Source organism: Natator depressus, chromosome 9 (assembly GCF_965152275.1).
Source record: "Natator depressus isolate rNatDep1 chromosome 9, rNatDep2.hap1, whole genome shotgun sequence".
Lineage (NCBI taxonomy): Eukaryota > Metazoa > Chordata > Testudines > Cheloniidae > Natator > Natator depressus.
Genome location: NC_134242.1, coordinates 46,507,927 through 46,527,423, shown reverse-complemented (window position 1 = coordinate 46,527,423; position 19,497 = coordinate 46,507,927). Strand labels below are relative to the sequence as shown.

The following is a 19,497-nucleotide window of genomic DNA, read 5'->3' as shown; positions in this document are numbered from 1 at the left end:
CTCAATGGGGATTTTTTTAGGGTCATCTGAAGACGGGATGTTGAATAGAAGTAGGTTTCAGAGTAGCAGCCGTGTTAGTCTGTATTCGCAAAAAGAAAAGGAGTACTTGTGGCACCTTAGAGTATTCCATTTTTAAAACACTTGCAGCAGCTTGAGTTGCATACACAAATTCAGAATTTCCAAGATGCCAAAAAATTCAGCATTTGTGTACTGGTGAAGTCATGAGGCCTTTGCACAGAATACACAGGAATTTAAGAATAAGCCTTTGTACTCTCAGAGATATCTACTTAACTATAATTCCATAAATTAGTTCTGCTGCCAACTACAGGAATGTGGCCTTTTCTCTGTAATGTAGTTGTATGTCATTCTTAATGTGATAAACATTCATGTGACTTTTTTTTAAACTTCCTCACACATCTCAAGTTGCTTTCTTCCTTCACAGCTGGCTGTTTGATAATCTATTACCCTCCTCCAAAAACCAGACTGGAAATTCAAGTTCATTAGCAGACCTTGTATTCATACAACATGTTCATCTTTCAAGGTGAGATAGCATGTTATTCTACCTCAAGATTCAGAGAGAGAAAAAGAGAGAAAGAAAAGATGAGACAGAACAAAAGCATCTTGATCCATTATGATTTATTCTCTACAATACTTCATTAGAGGATAGAGTTCAATGATTTACACTCAGAAGTTATATAGCTAGGAGGCAACCAAGTGTAATACAAATAATTGGTCTGACATCTCTGCACTGAATGTCAAAAGAAGTCTCCTTGCTTTAAGGAAATAAAATAAAATTAACCAAAAAATGAAACATGTAGGTTCCAGAATACAAACAGAAAACAGCACTAAGCCTGTGAAGACTGCAGATGTTAACGTATTATGAAAAACAGGTAATCCTGTGCCAAAGTTAAAATGAACTTTCAGGATTTCTTAGACATTTTTGTTCTTATAAACTGTAGCTATATGTGATATTTTGACCATAAAACTTTTCAGACTGAAATGGCCTCTATAGAGATTGGATGTTTAACATTATGAAAAAAAAGTTTAAGAACCTCACAGTGAAAACATTCCAACACTGACAACTCCAGTGATCAAAGACATTCTCCGGTGGTTACTGTAAAACAAGACAATGCATAACTGCAGCAAGGTAACTTCCCAGGAATGGTTATCATGAGAATAAACCCTTCTGGACCAAAAGGCACTCAGCTAAGGATGAGCCAAATCCAAACCAGCTGACTATTGCTGGTACCCTCCAAAGAGCAGATTTTACCTGCTATCCAGCTGAGGGCTACAGCAACTGAAGGGAACCCTGTAGAGACGATCTTTAATCCTAGTGGTCACCATTTATTTTGGTTGCCCACTTCTTGTTAGGCAACTGAAAAGCCCTATGTTTCATTTCAGACTTGTCTCATCCTTATGCATACCTGCCATCTAATGATTCAGAAATAGGATTATTTCCTGAGAACCACTGCCCCTGCCAGAGATTTTTCTGAGATGATGTGACTACTGGCATGCTTTTCAATTGATTTCTAACTGGACCCCACTTGGGACTGATTCTGAGAGTGCCCAGTTCTCAGACAGCAGACTGGTGTTTCTTGGGTCTGCTTGCTCTTCCACTCACAGCACCAAGACAAGAACACAGTCCATCTTTAACAGACATTTTTATTTATAGACTGGGTGGGGGGGGGAGATGGAAGTGGGAGGGGTAAGGCTTCCCCACTCCAGAGCCATTCAGCCCACTTCCATCTAATACAGCCAGGTCACTCAGTCCTAAAGTTCTGTTCTTAAAATGGCAGCTAACCCACCCCCTCCTCTATTAAAATTCAATCCAATCCAGAGAACACAATACACTTTCAAAGACACAGATCAGAGCAAACATTTGAAAAATAAACTATAGAGTCGTGTAGCCTGGCACTATATGCCTGCATGACCTGTCTCGCTAGTGTGCCCAGGGGTGAACAGCCTGGCACTATATACCTGCATGATCAGTCTCACTGAGCATGCTCAGGGGTGAAGTTTTAGCACCAATTGTTTTGCTTTTTTAAATCTTTAAAAATCAAATTCTAACATAGAACACTTGAACAGTAACGAGTGTAGCCCTATGTATCAGTACTGATTGACGGCGGAGGTGAATGGTATGTCCAGACCGGACCCTGCCCCCTCCCACATCAGTTCACGGCACCTAGGAGAGTAATTACAAATCACTCTAGTTTGTAACAAGACTGATTTATTCTCAGCAGCAGGAAATCGTGAAACAATCCCTTAATCTTCAAACTTGTTTCATCTACATCACAAGGGAAATGTGGTAATTCATAAGAATGACCCAGTACAGAAGCAAGGCTGGGACAATATTGCACAGATATCCAAAATAGGACCCCCTCCTTTTCCTCACATCTACATTCCCCCAAGAGCAGCACAACATGACACTGACAAGCAAAACTGCAAGGTTTTGTTCACTTCTTCAGAAGAATTAGAAGGAACAGCATGCTCAGTTTTGAGGTTTCTTACAGACCCACTTCCCACACAAGGAGAGAACTTGTGTAAATTTCTGGCTGGGAATATCAGACTGTTTAAAAAGCCAGCATTGCCACACATTTTAGAGGATATATGCAATCAAATATCCATTAGACCATTATGCTGTTAATCTGTGTTTTCTTTGACCATCCTTGCCTATTACCAAAATATTTGTAAGAAGCTTGTATAATCATTTTACAGCCCCTGCTGATTAATTTAGAGGTGCCATAATCCAGTATTCAGGACATCATTCAGGGACTTGGGTAGGAGGAGTATGCAGACTGGATAAGAAGATGCTTCCATTTAGTAGCAAATATCTTGTGTAATCAGCAATGATGGGTGAGGAAATACAAAATGCACAGGAGTTTAATAGGGTTTGGATAAAACTGATATTTAAAAAAAAATTGCTTGGTGTGGCAATGACTAAATTGTGTTAGACAATGACTTACAAGGTAACCTACATAGCTTTACTCTGTGGACCTGCCTTGAACTGGAACATCAACAACTCTCATATCAGATCAACAGTCACCCTAGAGAAAGTGGCTGTCCTGTTGAAAGGAATGTCTCGGAGAGTGCTTGCTTGACTTAAACAACTTTCAGGCACTAGATTCATTTGTATGACTGCAATCAATGCCCTGCAAGAGCCCCCTCCCATTCCCCAATCCGTCGTAGGCTCTACCACCAGTGTCTAAAGCAGTAAGGAAGCCTAGTTGTAATTGAGAGGAGATCTTCCAGGCAGACTCAAGTACCTCACCATTTCTGTTCAATAGCAGGCTACATCATAAAAGACTGTTTAAACCAGCAAACTGAATATGAACCAGAAGAGGAGGGCTGGAGAATTCAACTGAGAGTGGAATCTGAGAATTAAAGCCTTCTGGGGTTTGTTTAAGCAATGGTTTCATTTGTAATACCATCCAAAGGGTGTTCACATCTTTAAAAGGTTTCCATCCAGCAGGAGGGGGTGCTATCCAGATGTTCAACCCTCCCCTTAACATGATGTCCACCTGTGATGTTTGGGGACTGTAATCAGATCTTGATACACAACAAATACCAGATTAAAAAAAGAATTTAAAATAACCTAAAAATGTTTTGTTGGACTCCGTTGCCCAGACTGCCAGAGGAACGCTCCTACTTGATCTGGGGGGCTTTCAAAATTAACAATTCAAGTTTCCAGAGTGTAGGACATACAAGGATACAGCAATATGAAGTGGCACTTGCACTCCCAGAGGTCTTCTGCACCTCACTGCAATTCCTAGTTATGGAGCCCCAATCCAACTAAACCCCCATTTTGAGGGAAGGCTGAGATAAGGCTTGGGCCCCTGAAGTTCTGTCACACTCACATCATTCCCCCCAGGTCAGCTGGAAGGCAGACTTGGCAACGGAAGCTAGCATCATAAAATGGTGCAGTAATAGAAGTAACTGGACCAAGAAGAGGAGGCATCTGCCCCAATGATGTCATAGCCGTTGGTGGCAACTGGGGGGCGAGACTGGTCATGCAGCCTTGTGTCAGGAGTAATGATTGTAGAGGGGCGGGGCATGAAGAGTGCCATTCTGGAAACAATGTTGACGGGAAGCCATATATTCCGCATAACTGATTGTCACCTTCTCACTGCGGTACCTGGGAGGAAACAGGAAATAACAGGTTGTAACTACAACACAATATTCATCAGCAAAAATATCAAGTGTGTACTTATTATCTTAATTTATATAGCATCACAACAGTTGAGCAACCTCACACAGAGCAAGATGGGCTCCGTGCCTGAAAAAATGTAAATTGTGAGATTGGAGTGAAAGGCTGAAGAAGGGCTTTGTGTCTCTATTCATCCATCCTATAAGCAATGCCCAACATTTTTCAAAGTTGGGTGCCTAAAAGCAGGTACCTAAACAAATATTTAGACACGTGATCAACATGACCAGATTTCCAACAGTGAGACCTCTCAGATGTCAATGAGTATTCAGCACCTTTGAGAATCAGGCCACTTTGATGCAGTTGCCTAAATATGAATTTAGGTACCTAACTTAAGGCATCCAAGCTTGTAAGGTTTGGCCCATGATTCAAGAGAGGACACAAGTGACCTGCGCTAGCTCAGCACGGAAGACTGACAAAGGTATTTGTTGCCTATAAACAGAATACTGTTTATGTCAGATCATGCAAGTCCTTCTACATAGCTCACTTTTCCACACACATTAGGTGTGTTTTAGCATCACATATTTCAACATCGGAGCCTGACTTGAGACAATCATAGTTACAGTGTTTCAGGAAGTGGTAATCTGGAACACTGGCAACAAGCTGCCAGTTTACATTCGTTACGCATGTCCACTTTGAGAAAAGGTGTGAGTTGTTTGCCATAAGCAGAGGAGTTAAACTTTTAGGGAAACAGTAGAACGTTATTTTCAAGTGTTATTAATCCCCGATGTGAATTTAATTTTTAATATACTTGAAACATTTATGAAATGACTAATGAAGCTTCAAAGTAAAGGAGGGTTTCCTGAAGAGTGTACATAGCTACTCTGTGTTCCACCATCAGAATCCAAAAAATCTGAGGGTCCATTTTTTGGAAACTTGTGAATTTCTACAACAGATCAGGGTTTGCTTCCATGCCCAGCATTTTACATATGTACACAACAGCTGAAGGCAAGTCCATATTATCCCTGGTTTTAATGAATCTTCACCCCATCCCTTCCTCTGTTACTATACCACATTTCCACTTCCTTGCTTGGGAGGAGAGCTGACATGATAAATGATGCTGTTACAAGACAAGAAGCAGAAGTCCCCATTTTTACCCTACACACCCATATCCTGCAGACACTGCTTCCTCCTAGCAGAGGCAAAGGGAATAGAACCAACAGTGCAGTTGGGAGCATGGATAGGTGGGCAATTCTGAAAACCAGCCAACTTTAAGGCTGGTTCCACTTTAAAAGAGCTTTACCTTCCCTCACAGATATGCCATCTAACTGAGTAATATATGGACTAGGAGGGATCCATTGAGAAGAAGCATCTACCTTATGTTAGCTTAGTGAGATCTACTTCTTTTAATCTTTCACCTTGACAAATGTCAAGTAAATTTAGAGGCGGTAAAGTTTCGTTTGGAATTTGCTTACTTGGAGGTGCCCAGCTCCATAACTTCTGGATGAAGTGAACATATTACACTGTGTTGCAATATAAGCTCTCTACCTCATGGATAACATTTGCGATGCTGGCCTTCACTCTACACCTCTCATCTGAATATGGCATATCAATACTGGTATCAAAGGCAAGCAGAAGATGGAGTAATTGTTTTTGAAACCAATGATATACTATCCGATTAAGTTAAAACTACAAAGCTGTCAGCTTACCTGGTGAGTTTAATTGTTTTCCTAAAGTCATTGGTAATCGGGGCCTTAAATCCACCTTTCCTGAGCAAGGAGTCTATGGTCTGGATCTGATCCCAGTCTGTTGAGAAGTAACAGCAAGGGGGATTATTATTTTAGTATACAGCCACATTGCAAAGAAAAGCGAGAGACAAACAGGGCTGTAGAAAACCAGAAAAACCAGTGCTGACAAAAAAACGGAACATACAGCAGGTTACAGACTGAGCCTTATAAACACACTGAGTGAGTTGGACATGCATGGTCTCATACTTGCACACTTATCTACACACACTCCAACCCTTCTAAAATCCTAGGGGAACTGTAACTCCTGAAATATAGCAGCTTAGTGTTCTTCTGGGAAGGTCTCCGCCCTGCTACTGCTGCATGGACCGCTGACCCATTTCTCCATGTACCACTCAAGTTAGTTGTCTAAATCTTAAAATAATACCTAGCTCTTACAGAGTCGAATTTGGACCAGCCTGATGGTCTAGTGACAGCACAGTGCACTAGTGCGTGAGAGATCAGAATTAAAATTCCTACCTTGGTCTTTTGCCCCAGGGCCAGCAGGATGTGACAACTCAACTCTGCAATGTGGAGGAAAGGAGGCAATATTTTGTGCAGTTACAATGGTGGCCATTGCTAGTTGAGTGGGAATTGTGCTCAAATGGTGCCTGGCTCCTGCCCTCATCTAGAGGAAGCTACATTAGCAAGAATGAGGAGGAAAGGGTCTCTCCTGTTGGAATGCTGGTGCTGTGTGGCCTGCAGATATCCTTGGTGGTTGGAGAAACACCAAAGAGGAAACATGCAACACTGAATAAAGCTGAAAGGTCCAAACTTCAAGATCCTCCACCGTTTAAGTCCGGGATCCTTTCCACCCTAAAGGACTCAATTGTGTGTGTACATGGGAGGGGGAAGAAGGGCCAGATGAAAGCTAGACAGCAGTGGTGTGGAGTGTCTATTAGTCACATGATGTGTGGTGTGTTTGTGGCTCTAGTGGAAGGCCTTTCACAGCTATTGCAATCTAGACCCACAATCCTTAACTTTAAATATGCCAGTTCTGTGACAAGATAAACTGCCATATATGGCAGCCATCTGAAACCCACCTTGTTCCTTAGCAACCTCAGGTAAGTACGTGGCTGTACGTTTGACACCTTTCTCATTGATGAACTCTATTCTGATCCCATGGATCCCAACCTACAAATGGAAATGAAAAGCCAAGTGAGAAGTATTTGCTGGGATTGAATCCCTGACTGACTTATCTTCATCAAAGCACAATGCATCATTGCGCCAGTCTGGCCACATTCCTGCCACGGTAAAGGACCGTCTCTCTCTCCCAGGCCAGCCTAACCAAAGGCTTCCCCAGATGGGCAAATGGCCCCCTGCCTTTTCTTCCAGGCCAGCACAACCAGTCTTCCTGCCTCCTCTCCTGGGCCAAACTAGGCCACAGACTTCTAACAGGGCAAAGAGCTTCCCATCTCCTCTCCTGGGCCAGCCAGGACATGAGTTCCTGTAGAGGAAGAGTCACACCAGCAGACTACACCCACAAGCCAAAAACTTTGGCAAGTTCCCCTTCTTTATTTATTCTTATAAAATGAATGCATTTCCATGTACTGTATCCCTAGCGTTCTGGCACCAATTGGCTCCTTAGGACCTAAACTATATCCTCCTCTAATCCCCAATGTCCTCATATTCCACCAAATTGTCTCTAGATTCCCATAAAACCAGCCACATCCTCACCTCCTTTAACCCTCTAATCAGATCCCTTCCCAACCACAACAGGACTATTCGTCCATCACTTAACTGGTCTCTTTCCTGTCTCCTCTTGTTTTCCATCCCCAGTTCCTCTGAGCCCAGTTATAACATCCATACACCCTTGTAATGAAGGAGACACATTACCATGTACTAACCCGAACCCGAATGGAACGAGAGAGTGATGCAGAGTTCCAAATGCACCTGTTCTCACCTCCCAGTCCAGGTAGTCACTGGCATCCTCAAAGTTAGTGAGGAGGGAGACAGAGCAGAAAAGTTTAGGTAGCTCCTCACGGGTCAGGGGGGGAAATCGGCTGTCCTTAAGTGCACTACAGAGGGACAGAAACACATGGCCTAAAACCAGACACTGCATCAACATTTCAGACACACACAGATTCATTACATTTAAAACCTGCCTGAGATTACAGAAAACAATTTCTCCAGTCACAAGAGGCAGAGGACATTGTAAGTAATCCTACCCTGTTATCTTCATATTATGTATCCAGAGACCTCAACATGGTTCACTAGAAGATACAACAGAGCTTCTCTGGATTTGTAAAGAAATAATCGCTTTGGCAAGAGAATTGAAACTGAATTAACCACCAAAACGTGCAGGCTGCGGGCACATTCAGCATGTAAAAAGTTTGAAATTACCTTTAAAAAAATTAAGAGGTCAAGCAAAATCCAGATGTCACAGATAACAGAAGACTCAGCTGTTGCAGAGATGGTCCATAAGGTCCCTGGTATGTCACGTTTTTCAACTATCGTGCAGTTCTGAATGTTTCTTTTATTATGAAATGTATAAAATTATACAGATTTATAAATCTAATAAAGTTTCTCTGATGCGTTGAATCCTCTTTAAAAACAGAGGTCTTTAGCAAGTTAGGTTGGTCTCAGAATAACTTCATTTTCAGTGTTATTACCTGGTTAATGTGTATTCCCTGAGTCCTGAATGAAGATTCATGGCTGAGAAGGTTCCAATGCAGCCACGAAGCCGCTTGTCTCGCCCCGTCTTCCACGTCACAAAAAGGGGACTGAAAAGGCAAAACACACACACACTAGCCTCAAAGAATCCCGGCCTTGGGGGAGACCAGCAAAATGTGAAAAAGCAAGTGTGTGCTAACTCTGATAAGCACCAGTGTGCCATCTGTTACCCAGTAATTTTTTGTTAAAGGCATTCCCCTCCCACCCCCACTTTTCACACTACAGCTCAGTATCTATTACCTTTTCCCATGAGCAGCAGAGTTGCTTAACCCCATAGGCTGTCTCTCTGTGCAAGTCTCTGAATTCTTGGTATTGTCCACTAGTTTATACACAAATCCACAACAAATTAACACAGGTGAAACAAACACCTATATATTTATAGCATGCCTTTAAAACTGAAGGACGCCGAAGCGCTGTACAAAAAGCACACATTTAGGGTTGTGAAAAAAAGCTTTTCTTCAGGAAAAAAACAAACCTAGATTTTTCTGGGTTATGTCCATGTTCTGACATCTGGGTCAATTCTCCAGGGCTAGGAAAGTTTTTATTCCTTTTGCCTATGTTTAATTTGATTTATATTTATGTCTCCTGCTGAACAGACATTCTTGACTGAGCAAAAACAAAATACTACATCATCCCACCCTCTTACACAGTTTTATTGCAATTTTTCACACCCTTCTCTCCCAAGAATTTACATGAACATATTTGCAGGGTTTTTGGTTTTTTGGGTTTTTTTGGGGTGAGGGTGGGTTGGTATGAGAAACCGTAGGCTCTAATTTCAATCTGTGAATTAAATTAACTCCTAACTTTTTTAGGACAGGAAAGTGATGAGATTGTCAAGGTTTTCATTAGGCCCAGATGGGAAGCCTGGAGGGGGGAGTGGAACAGGAATGGGTGGAGTCAGTGGTGGCTGGAGAGGAGGTTGTGATCAGTGGGTGGAATAGTCTCATTAGCTGTTGGAGAAGGGAAAGAGTTTGTGAAGGGCTGAGAGGAGGTATAAGGTCGTGAACTGTTAGGGGGTTTGCTAGAATCTATAAACTTCTAGAAAGTTGGGCAGGGCATCTGATAATGTGGAGCTACACATAAAGCTAGGTAGCTAACCTTATTTTTCCAGGCTTCACAGTACTGAATTCAATTGTTGGTCACTTTTAATTCTTACCAGAGAATTCTTACCTTTCTCATTTAAAAAATGAGAAAGGTGTTAAATTAATGCTTCAAAACAAGTGATTAGTTGATACCAAACATCAGTGTACGAATTTCTCAGATTGAGTATGTCTAAAGATGAAAAGTGGTAGAAGAGAAGCAAGAGTATGGATGGAAGTAATGAAAGCAATTTTTCTAAAGAAAAATCTAAACACTGTCAAGAGTTGTGAATGAATAAAGTTAAAAAGGATTCATTCTCATCTCAAAAAAAAAATGCAGAAAATTGGCTTTTTTTAAATTTTCAAAAGGTGCCATTGGAAGAAACTTTGTCTACTGAAGTGGAAGAGCAGAATCCTGATGAATTTATTGAACCTCTAAGTGAAACATTTTCAATTACCAAAACCACTACGATATTTTGCTTGGGGCACAAAAATAAATGAAAATGTGAACACTTCTCAAGTGCAGTCATGTAAACTTCTGATGTATGGGTGTTTAGAACACTACTTAAAATCCAGTGAGGAAAGCGACACCCAATAACATCCCTGAGCAAAAATGAAATTGCCATAGTGGATCAGAGAAGTCACCATTAGTTCAGTTTCCTACCACTGACAGTGGCCAGTACCAGACAGTCCCAGAGGAAGGAGCAAGAAAGACTCAAGTGGCAATTATGGAATTATCTGCCCAAATAGGAAGTTGAAAAATTCTTCCACAACCATTAGCAATATGATGGTTGTTTGAATGCAAAGAAACACAGGATTAATGGTTTGAGCAATGCTTGGTGGAACTCTCAGGAGAGTGCATCTCTACATTTTCATCCAGCTCCTGCATACTGAAACTGGCAATGGGCATGTGGAAAAACATAATACACATTTCACATAACAGACATAACTAAACTCACAAAAAGAGGTTTTCGAGGAACTTAGACTCCTGAGGAACCTTACTACCATAGAGTCGGTGGAAATTTCGCTTGATCTAGTAAATACTGGAACCACACAAGGACAAATTAAAAAAAATAAATCAGAAATGCTCTGGAACCCTTCCTTTACTTAGCTAACATGACACTGATCCCAAATAGAAAGGTCACAGGCTGAGCCCAGAAAAAGAGGGAGAGCCTGAAACATGGCTGATGGAACATAATCCTGAGTTAGTTCCTTCTTTTCTAGGATTGAAATTGAAGATGCATATTTCTACCCAAAATCTATGTTGTCAATGAACTGCATTGCCACTTTTTTGCATCAATATGATGGAAATATAATCACAGAGGGCAGGATAGTTGAATTCAGAATGGTGTCAATTTTCAGAAGACCAGCATACCTGAGGCTGTACAGCCAGCATCTATTGTGCTGGTTTTTAGCACATTCACATTGCTTTGTTCAAAACTTCTTAAAATAATGTTGATGTTGAAAAAGGATATAATCTGTAAAAGTATCCTGGTACCAGAGGACAGACAAAATATAGCTAGGTTTCGCTAATTAGCAAACTAAGAACTTGATAATGGTATTTTTGTTGTTTTCCTACTTCTAGGATTATAAGCTTTTTCATTTTATAACAAGTGCATCTACTTTACCATTTGTCTAGCATACCTCTGTCCACCTGACCTGGTCACCATTAGTGCATAACTTTGTCTCCCTTGTCTATACGTCTTAATTATAAGTTGAGAGAGAGAAAAGGACACCATTGCAAATTACTTCTGTATTTTAGTCTAATTGCTTTGAGCACTTGACACCACTTGGTTTTATATAGTCTATTACACTTCTGTCTCATGCCCCAGCATGACAACATCATATGCCCATGCTCTTCCTAAGGGCCTGAGAGAGAGAGTTTGCTAGTAGCAGCAAAGCTAAAGAAGGAACAGCAAGCACTTGCACCGAGTAAGGGGAAGGAAGAGATAGGCCCACAGATGAGATGTTCTGCTCTCTTTAGGACCTTTATAAGTATCACCTTAGGAACATAAAAACCCTTATTGAAAAAGAGCAATTTTAAAAACTCGAGATGTACTATCAAAATCTTGAATTATTTAAAAGTGTTCTGTGATAGTGTGTGTGAAAGAGGTTATACAAAATAAAGTTGCATTATTGACTTGGGAATAGACAAAACAATACAGCTCATCTTCCTGTTCCAAGCAGCAAGCAACAAACAGCGAGCAGATGAATATATCCTTTTCTAAAAGAAACCCTGTGATCCCAGGGAATGACAAGGACCCATTCAGCTGGAAATATTTAGATTTGGATTTTACCGGCAACTATTTTATAGTCTAGCCTAGACCATTTCTCTGCTCAAATGTATTTATAATACTAGATAACACAGCCTACAGTAGTGTACAGCATGCAGCCAGAATCCTCATGTGATGACAACTGTACAGATACACAACCTATGTCATGTGGATGCCACATATTGATAACTAAATGGGGGTGGAAGCATCCAGTCTATTTAATAAGTCTATAACAAGCTTAGCTATTGACAAAGGTGGATGTACTTTTACCTAAATTTTACATTAATGTAAATTAATTAAATTAAAAATTAAAGCGATTTATTTTTATCCACTTTTGGTGGTGGCTCATCTGTGCCACAACCCCTCTTTAAGGAGTCCCACAGGGTTCAATTCTCAGCCCACTGTTCTTTTCTATCTGCTTCTTTGTCATCTTTGACACCTGTAATGTCTTGTCATCCATGCTCTCTGCTTGTCTTGACTAAGTAAACTTGAGGGTTCCTCTCAACTCCCTCAGCTAAACCTCACTGTTTTTGATACAATATCAGACAGCGCTTCACTTTAGATAAACTCTGTGAGGAAATGCTTGAGGAGTATCCTCACAGAACTAATCCATCTCCTTTTTCTCCTAGACACCTTCTTTGTTCATAGCCTTGGCGTCATCCTTGAACCAGCACTCTCCATCTCTTCTAATGCTGCATATCTGCCTAACACCATCTCCACAACACTGCCCATTTACACCATTGCTTTCATTCCTCCAAATCTTCATTATCTCACTTTGACTATTGCAACTCTCTGTATGTGTGAGAGGATTGGCAAAAGAATCAGCATTTGTCTCACCCACATCCTCAACCAACTTCAGCTGGCTCATCCTTTATTTCAGGATGGATCCCTTGTTTTCAATAACCTTACACTGATTTGCTTCAACCTACCGCTGACATAATTGACTGTCCTACCACTCACCAAACAGTAGCCTCATCCCTTCACAAAATTAGCACGATAGGCATGAAGGTTGGTTTCACTGCAGTACCTGCCACATGATGTTGGCTCCCTACCCCATCCTCAAATTTACCATCTTATTTTAAATGTCTTCTGAAAAGCTCCATATCACTTGTTTCTCTTATTCTACTTTAACCCTTTTGCATGAAAGGCATTATACAAGTTAAAGTTGCATTTTGTTATAATGAGGGTGATTACTATATAATTAAGTTCTTTCAGCAAGGAATCAAATCACAGTAGAGGGAAGTTGGGGATGCTTTATCATAAACTGGGATTGTACATCTCGGTAAGGGATATATTGCATTACCTAGCCCATTAGATAGGGAGCTGAAGCTTCTGGGTAAGCCTATTGCTCTTCCCACAGAGAGTTTCCAAGCTTAACATTTGCCCTCTATTAGTATGACAAATAGAAATGTCATTCTCTAAATGCCTACTCATGTCCAACAACAAATCAGATGAGAGTTTTACTCCCTGCTTATGGTCAGTCTTTTTGTTTTTGATTTTAGATCATCCTACAAGCCACACAATACCCCCCTTGTGTTCCTGAACACTAGTTTGCCTGTTTTCCAAAGATCCCTTCTCCCTCCCCAACAAGTCAGAGCCCTGGGTGCTGAACTGTCAGGTTTCTTCCTGCACATATGGGTTTACTCACTAGGGATCATTGGTAAATCGAGGAAGTCGTGGCTGAGGGAAACCATAGAGATGACAGTAGAGTACGTCAAAGCAGTAGCAGCACATCTCCGCTGTCACTACAAGGTTCTTGGTACTGTTGGCAGTTCCATTAGGCCGAGAAAGTGGGCTCAGAGCTCCTGAAGTGGGATTCATTCGAGTAATTGGGGAATTTGCAGGGCCCAAAGTTAAGTCAGATATGTTCTCCCGTCCATTGCTCCCATCTGCATGCTGGTGGTTCTGAAGATGACCTGAACTTGAGCCTGGCACAGTTGTAGCCTGATTCCCGTGACTGTGTGTTCCACTCCCAGACAATTTGGGTTTCTTTACCCCACAACAGCCTGCTGCCAACTTGGGCTCAAGTGGAGGAACACAGCGTCTTTTTCCCATCCTGATTCAGCACTTGCTGCTTGGAGCACTGCAGAACCCTGGCAAAAAAAGCAATATAAAAGATTGTTACACTTGGTAAAAAAAGCAAGAGAGAGTCTTCCTCTCCCCTATTAAGATATCAGACAGGTTCATTTTGGGAGGAGAAATGGCAGAGCAACACACTTACAGATACAAAACAACACCCAATGCATTGTACGGAGAGCAATTGTTTCATTGCAGAGTGAAAATGTATATAAGCCACTTATCTCCACCTGATCACACTAGTAACGTGATTGGTGGGGCTTACTGTATATTTTAAAAATAAAAGTAGGAAAATCAATACAAGAAAAATCATTTGGCCTTCAAGCAGGAAGTGAAATAGAAAAAAAAAGTGCTGGGACTCTAGTCACATCCCACTTGGCACTCTTCACTCCCTTGGGGCTCATTCTTTCACCTACTGGCTACTGCCTCTCCCTTAATGGCTGTTAGCCCTTCATGTGGTGGGTTCCCCCTCCCCCACTCTCCTAAAGGATGTGGTCCACAGATCTTTTCTTGCAAGTTTCTTGAGAGCAAGGCTGTTGGCTTTCCTCCCCTTGATTCAACTCAGGCCTGGTCAATATATGTCAAGAAGAAAAGGAAGCTGCCACCATAAACTGCTGTTTTATAAAAAGAAGCCACTACTGCAGACTCCAGCACACCAGGACTAGAACCACCAGCTGAAGGAAGCTGATAGTGTTTGCACACATCAAGTGCCAGCAATACAGACTCAAACCAGAGCTCATGGACAGGAAGGACTGTAGGTGGATATGTACCAGGGTAGGGAGTAGCTTTAAGCACAGCGTATACCCAGCATAAGAGAAGGAAACTGACTACCAGCCATGGGGGAGGGGGTAGAATTTACCATGGTCATAAGATGTAGGGAGGAAAAACAGAGTGCAGGCTCATGCACCCTGGGAAGGGGCAGATTGAATGTAGGCACAGAGATTTGGGCACCTGTGTAAGAGGGTCAGGAAATGATTGAAGGTCAGCATTCACAAGGGGTAAGAATCTATGTAGATAAGTACATGGTCCCAACACCATAATATCCAAGCATCTCAAATTTGAATGTGTTTGTCCTCACAACAACCCTGTGAGGTAGGGCAATATCAGCCCCAGTTTTCATAATGGGGAACTAAGGCATGGAGAGTCTAAGTGATTTACCCAAGGTCACAAAGGAAGCGTAGCAGAGCCAGAATCAAACCCAGGTCTCTGTTTGGCAGGCCAATGTTTTGATCACTGGACCATTCTTCCAACTTCCAAATATTCAAGTGGTCAGTGAAATGAGTGCACACACAGGCTTGGAGGAAAAGAACCAATTTTGTACATAGCTGGTTAGACTGTTTTTGCAGGGAAATTCCCTTTCCTACAACCAAGAGCAATTTGAGCTCTAAGGAGTTACTTTAGCTGCCACAGGACTGTTGTGCAATCCCAAAATGGACCATGATTGGTTCGGGATGTTCGTGAGTTGCTCTCTCTCACTCTGGACTACTTCCATTTAAAGTGTTTAGGAACATCAGGACATTTAAAACAGAAGGGACATAGAACAGGAAACTACAGCATAAGGAACAATTCTTCAGTGGCTTCAGGGGATAGATAGATGACTTAATTCTTTCCTCTCTCTTCCTTCATGCCCAAATACAAATGAAAAATATTAGATGGAAATTTGACAAAATGATCTCTGAAACAATTAAGTGTTTAAGTTTCATATACTTAGACTTCAGTGTTAACAGCTGTTGAGATGAACCCCTCTGCAATATTGCTGTATTGCCTTCATGAAAACAGTGCATTTGTTCACTGTTTTTGCAAACAGTTTTTTTTTTTTTTAATAAAAATTTAAGCTCTGAGCATGTATCATTACACAGAGAGAGAAATGGCATGGAAAGGAGGTCTTCCATGTTCTCATCTCTTCAGAGGCTCTGTATTAGGTAGAACCATCCTGCTAGCAACCGAGAGCTGCACACATCCAATGACTGACTCCTGCATCATCCAAAGTGCATCACTTATGAGCTACTAATGACTCCTTCCACTCATCCTATACCCCAACCTTCACAACAGCCAACCTTCAGTTCAATCAAGGTGTTACTACCACAAAGATCAAACGTCAGCTCTTCGTTTTTGTTACCATAGGACTACAATTCATTGTATGGCAACAGAAACAACGGCTCCAATCAGTAAAGATGGTCATTTTTGTAGTAACATTCTTGGGTCTTATGAACAAGTGCTGTGATTTATTTTCCATTTTGATATGGATAGGGCAAGAGATATGGTTCTACATGCTTTAAACAAAGTCAAGTGAATGAGTTTAATGCTCATGAAACTAAGGGACTAAATTGCACAGGTATGTGATGTGCCATCTTTCCCATACAACTATGCCAATACACCTCCATCCTGACCTGCAACAGCCCAATATTGCAGTCCAAGTTTGGTTTTCAGCAGTGACCACTCATCCTCCCCAATTGCTTTGTGAACAAATGAAGACTAGAGTGACACCAAGATTATTTTCACTTGTGACCTAATCTAGGATTTGACTGAGTAGAGATAAAGGCACTAGCTTTCTTCAAAGCAAGAGCCGCCTTGTAATGTGTTTGTAAGGCACACGGGAGCCTCAAACTGGACACTAGTGTAACACAAATGAACCAAGTCACACCACACAGCTCTCACTTTATCACTCTTAAATTCTCCACATACATACCCATTCACATATTAGACTACATCTTTTGAGAGGAGCAGAAAGACTAACAGTGCAGGCTCAAGAAACACTTGTTTCAGAGATTGGGCACGAGAATCTTGAGGTTTCCAGCCATTTAAACAACATATCCCTTAAAAGCACAACACTTGGTCATCCTGCCACAATGTTAATTTATGATGCAGAGTTGACAAAACATGAAAGCCCTTTCAGTTTATCCAGGAAGGTAACTTTAGCACCCTGGGGGGTTGGCAGATTGTTTCTCTCTGGGCTACCATTATAGTAAAGTGCAAAGAAATAGGAGCTCACTATGTTGTTGTATTAGCATGAGGTCATACTTACCGAAAACAGAAAGCTTGTATTGCCAAGAGAGCAGCAGCGTGTAGGGGAAGCTACTTTATATCAGGAATGAATTTTCTTTTCTCAGGTCCCATTCCTATTCCCCAAATCTGAAAGGGAAGATTTCAGGGATTGTGTTATAGATGAGGCTGAAGTTATAAAATGGTCATTACATAAAGACAAAAATTGTACAAAAAGATTCATGGAAGCTAGAGACTGGAGAGGAGACCACTCCTAACCACCAGGCCTAGGCGACATACGGGAAGAGGTGGATCAAGTGAAGCAGCTAACAAAGGCTGGGTATCTATCAATCATTACATTCCCTGGACCTCTTACATATGCTGCTCTCTGGGTATAATATAAACTCATTCAGAAGTCAGCATACAATGACCAGATACTTTAGTGGAGGCACTGTTTTTGATACAATATCAGACAGCGCTTCACCTTAATTAAACTCTGCCCTGGACGAGGAACTGCCTTCCCACCCTTCAGGAAAGGGTAAGACAGCCACAGAGCAACCAGGTGCTTTCAATAAACTCCAATTACTCTAAATTCCCCACATTTTATGTCTTGGGGTATCTGCAAGGACTGGCAGGGGTGGGGTGGAGATGGGGCAGGTGACTGGGTGCATGTGCAGTGAGACAGGCAGGGGAGGGCAGGAGGAACTGGCAGGGGAGAAGCTGGCCTGAGAGGCAATATAGCACATGTGGGGGAGGGAAAGAGACGACTGGGCAAGTGGGGAGGAAGCAGGTGGTGTGGGGGGTTTAGGTGGCTAGAGATGACCAGGCAAGCGGGGAGGGAGGTGACCAGGTGGGGGATGATGGGGCAGCAGGTGATCAGTTAGGAGGGCAAGAAGTGGCCACTGGGGCCTAAGGGGATAGGATGACCAGATGTACCAATTTTATAGGGACAATCCCGATATTTGAGGCTTTTTTTTTTAATATAGGGTCCTATTAACCCACACACCCTGTCCCGATTTTTCAAACTTGTTATCTGGTCACCCTATAAGGGGAGGAAGGTGATTGGGCAGGTGATGGGGCAAGAGATGACCAGATGGGGGAAGAAAGCAAGAGGTGAGTGGGCAGGGGCAGGAGATGTAAAGACAGGGGAAAAGAAGGTGACAGGGCAGGAGGGGGAAAAGGAGGAGCCAGAGCAAGAGGTGACCAGGCAGGGGCAGGAGATGTAAGGGCAGGGGGAAAGGAGAGGATAGGGCAGCAAGTGACTAGGAGGATGGTGGAAGGAGGTGATAGGGCAGCAAGTGACGTGGGGGGAAGGTGGAGGAGACAGGGCAGGGGCTGGTGGGGCAGTAGTAGGAAACCAGCAGGGGTTGGGGGAGAAGGTGACTGGGGAAGTGATGAGGCAGGAGGTGAGGTGAGCGGAGCGGGGCGGGGCGGGGGCAGCGAGGCTGCTTCTTGCCAACAGGCGGCACCCAAGGCCGCTAAACTTTCCGGGACGGGGGCGAGCGGGGCTGCACAGTCACCGCCCCCCCCGTCCCGGCTCAGGGCGGGGATTTAACCTCCACCGCCCCGCGCGCAGGGAGGGGGCCCGGCTCCCCCGAGCGCAGAGGCCACTGTGGGTGGATGGGGGCCTGGCCGGGGACTTTCCCACCTTCTGCTCCGGCGCCGGAGGCTGCTTCTCTGCCGTCTCAGCCCAGCCACCGCCGCCGCTGCCTCCCCTCCGCCGCCTCCTCCCGCTTCATGGAGCCATGGGCTGGGCAGGGGCTCCCCGGAGAAGCGGGCCCGGCGGGGCGGGGGGGGGGCCGCACAGCGAAGCCGGGACGAGGAATCCCCCAAGCCGCCCTGCGGAGGGGCTGGAGGACTGGAAGGGAGCGAGGCAGCACCCAGGTCCTCCCCTATCCCAGAAGCCTCCTCCCTGACAGTGAGGTAATAGGGGAAGAATGTGCACAGTCCGCCAGCCTCCCATCGGCCCCGCGGCCCGACCATAGAGAAGAAGGGATAGTCTTCCACAAAGAAACCATAGATGCCGAATACTTCCGCTTCGCATCATGTGACCCCCAACCAGCGGTCGCGCCTTTCTTATCATGTGAGAAATCGCACGTGACTCTTTCAACACGAATGGGTTAAAATGGCTCTTCCTCTCCCCGTCCCCTCCCGATTGCGTACGAACCGTTGGCTTGGGCCATTGGCTGATGGAACGGCCTGACTCACGCGGTGTAAATTCTGCTCTCTCATTGGATAATGGACACGGTCAGAGGAGCGCGCGCGGCTGGGGGCGGAGAAGGGCATGCGCACCAGAACTGTGGGGTGGGCGGAGGTGTCTGCTTCGTGATGTATAGGCGGGCGGCTCAGACTCCGCTGTGTGGGAGGGGGCTGGGCCAGGCTCAACGCCACAGTCCCGAGTCTAGTGTAGACGAGGCTATTCCGCAAAGCGGTGCCCTCAGCTAAGTGGCTCGTGTCTCTGTCGGGAGCCGGCTCGTGCCGGGGCTCCT

General features: G+C 43.5%; 1 protein-coding gene across 1 annotated transcript; it reads right to left on the bottom strand.

Annotated features, from left to right (window-relative positions):
* Window positions 1–629: 629 nt before the first annotated feature.
* Window positions 630–18,938, bottom strand: AMMECR1L (AMMECR1 like). The gene is made up of 8 exons (XM_074964023.1): window positions 18,657–18,938; window positions 17,052–17,158; window positions 13,599–14,043; window positions 8,538–8,648; window positions 7,829–7,943; window positions 6,969–7,059; window positions 5,851–5,947; window positions 630–4,132 (listed from the first exon to the last, which is right to left on the bottom strand). Exons 3-8 carry the CDS (start codon window positions 14,003–14,005, stop codon window positions 4,021–4,023), a joined length of 933 nt encoding a protein of 310 aa, XP_074820124.1. The 5' UTR covers window positions 14,006–14,043; window positions 17,052–17,158; window positions 18,657–18,938; the 3' UTR covers window positions 630–4,020.
* Between the last annotated feature and the right edge of the window lie 559 nt (window positions 18,939–19,497).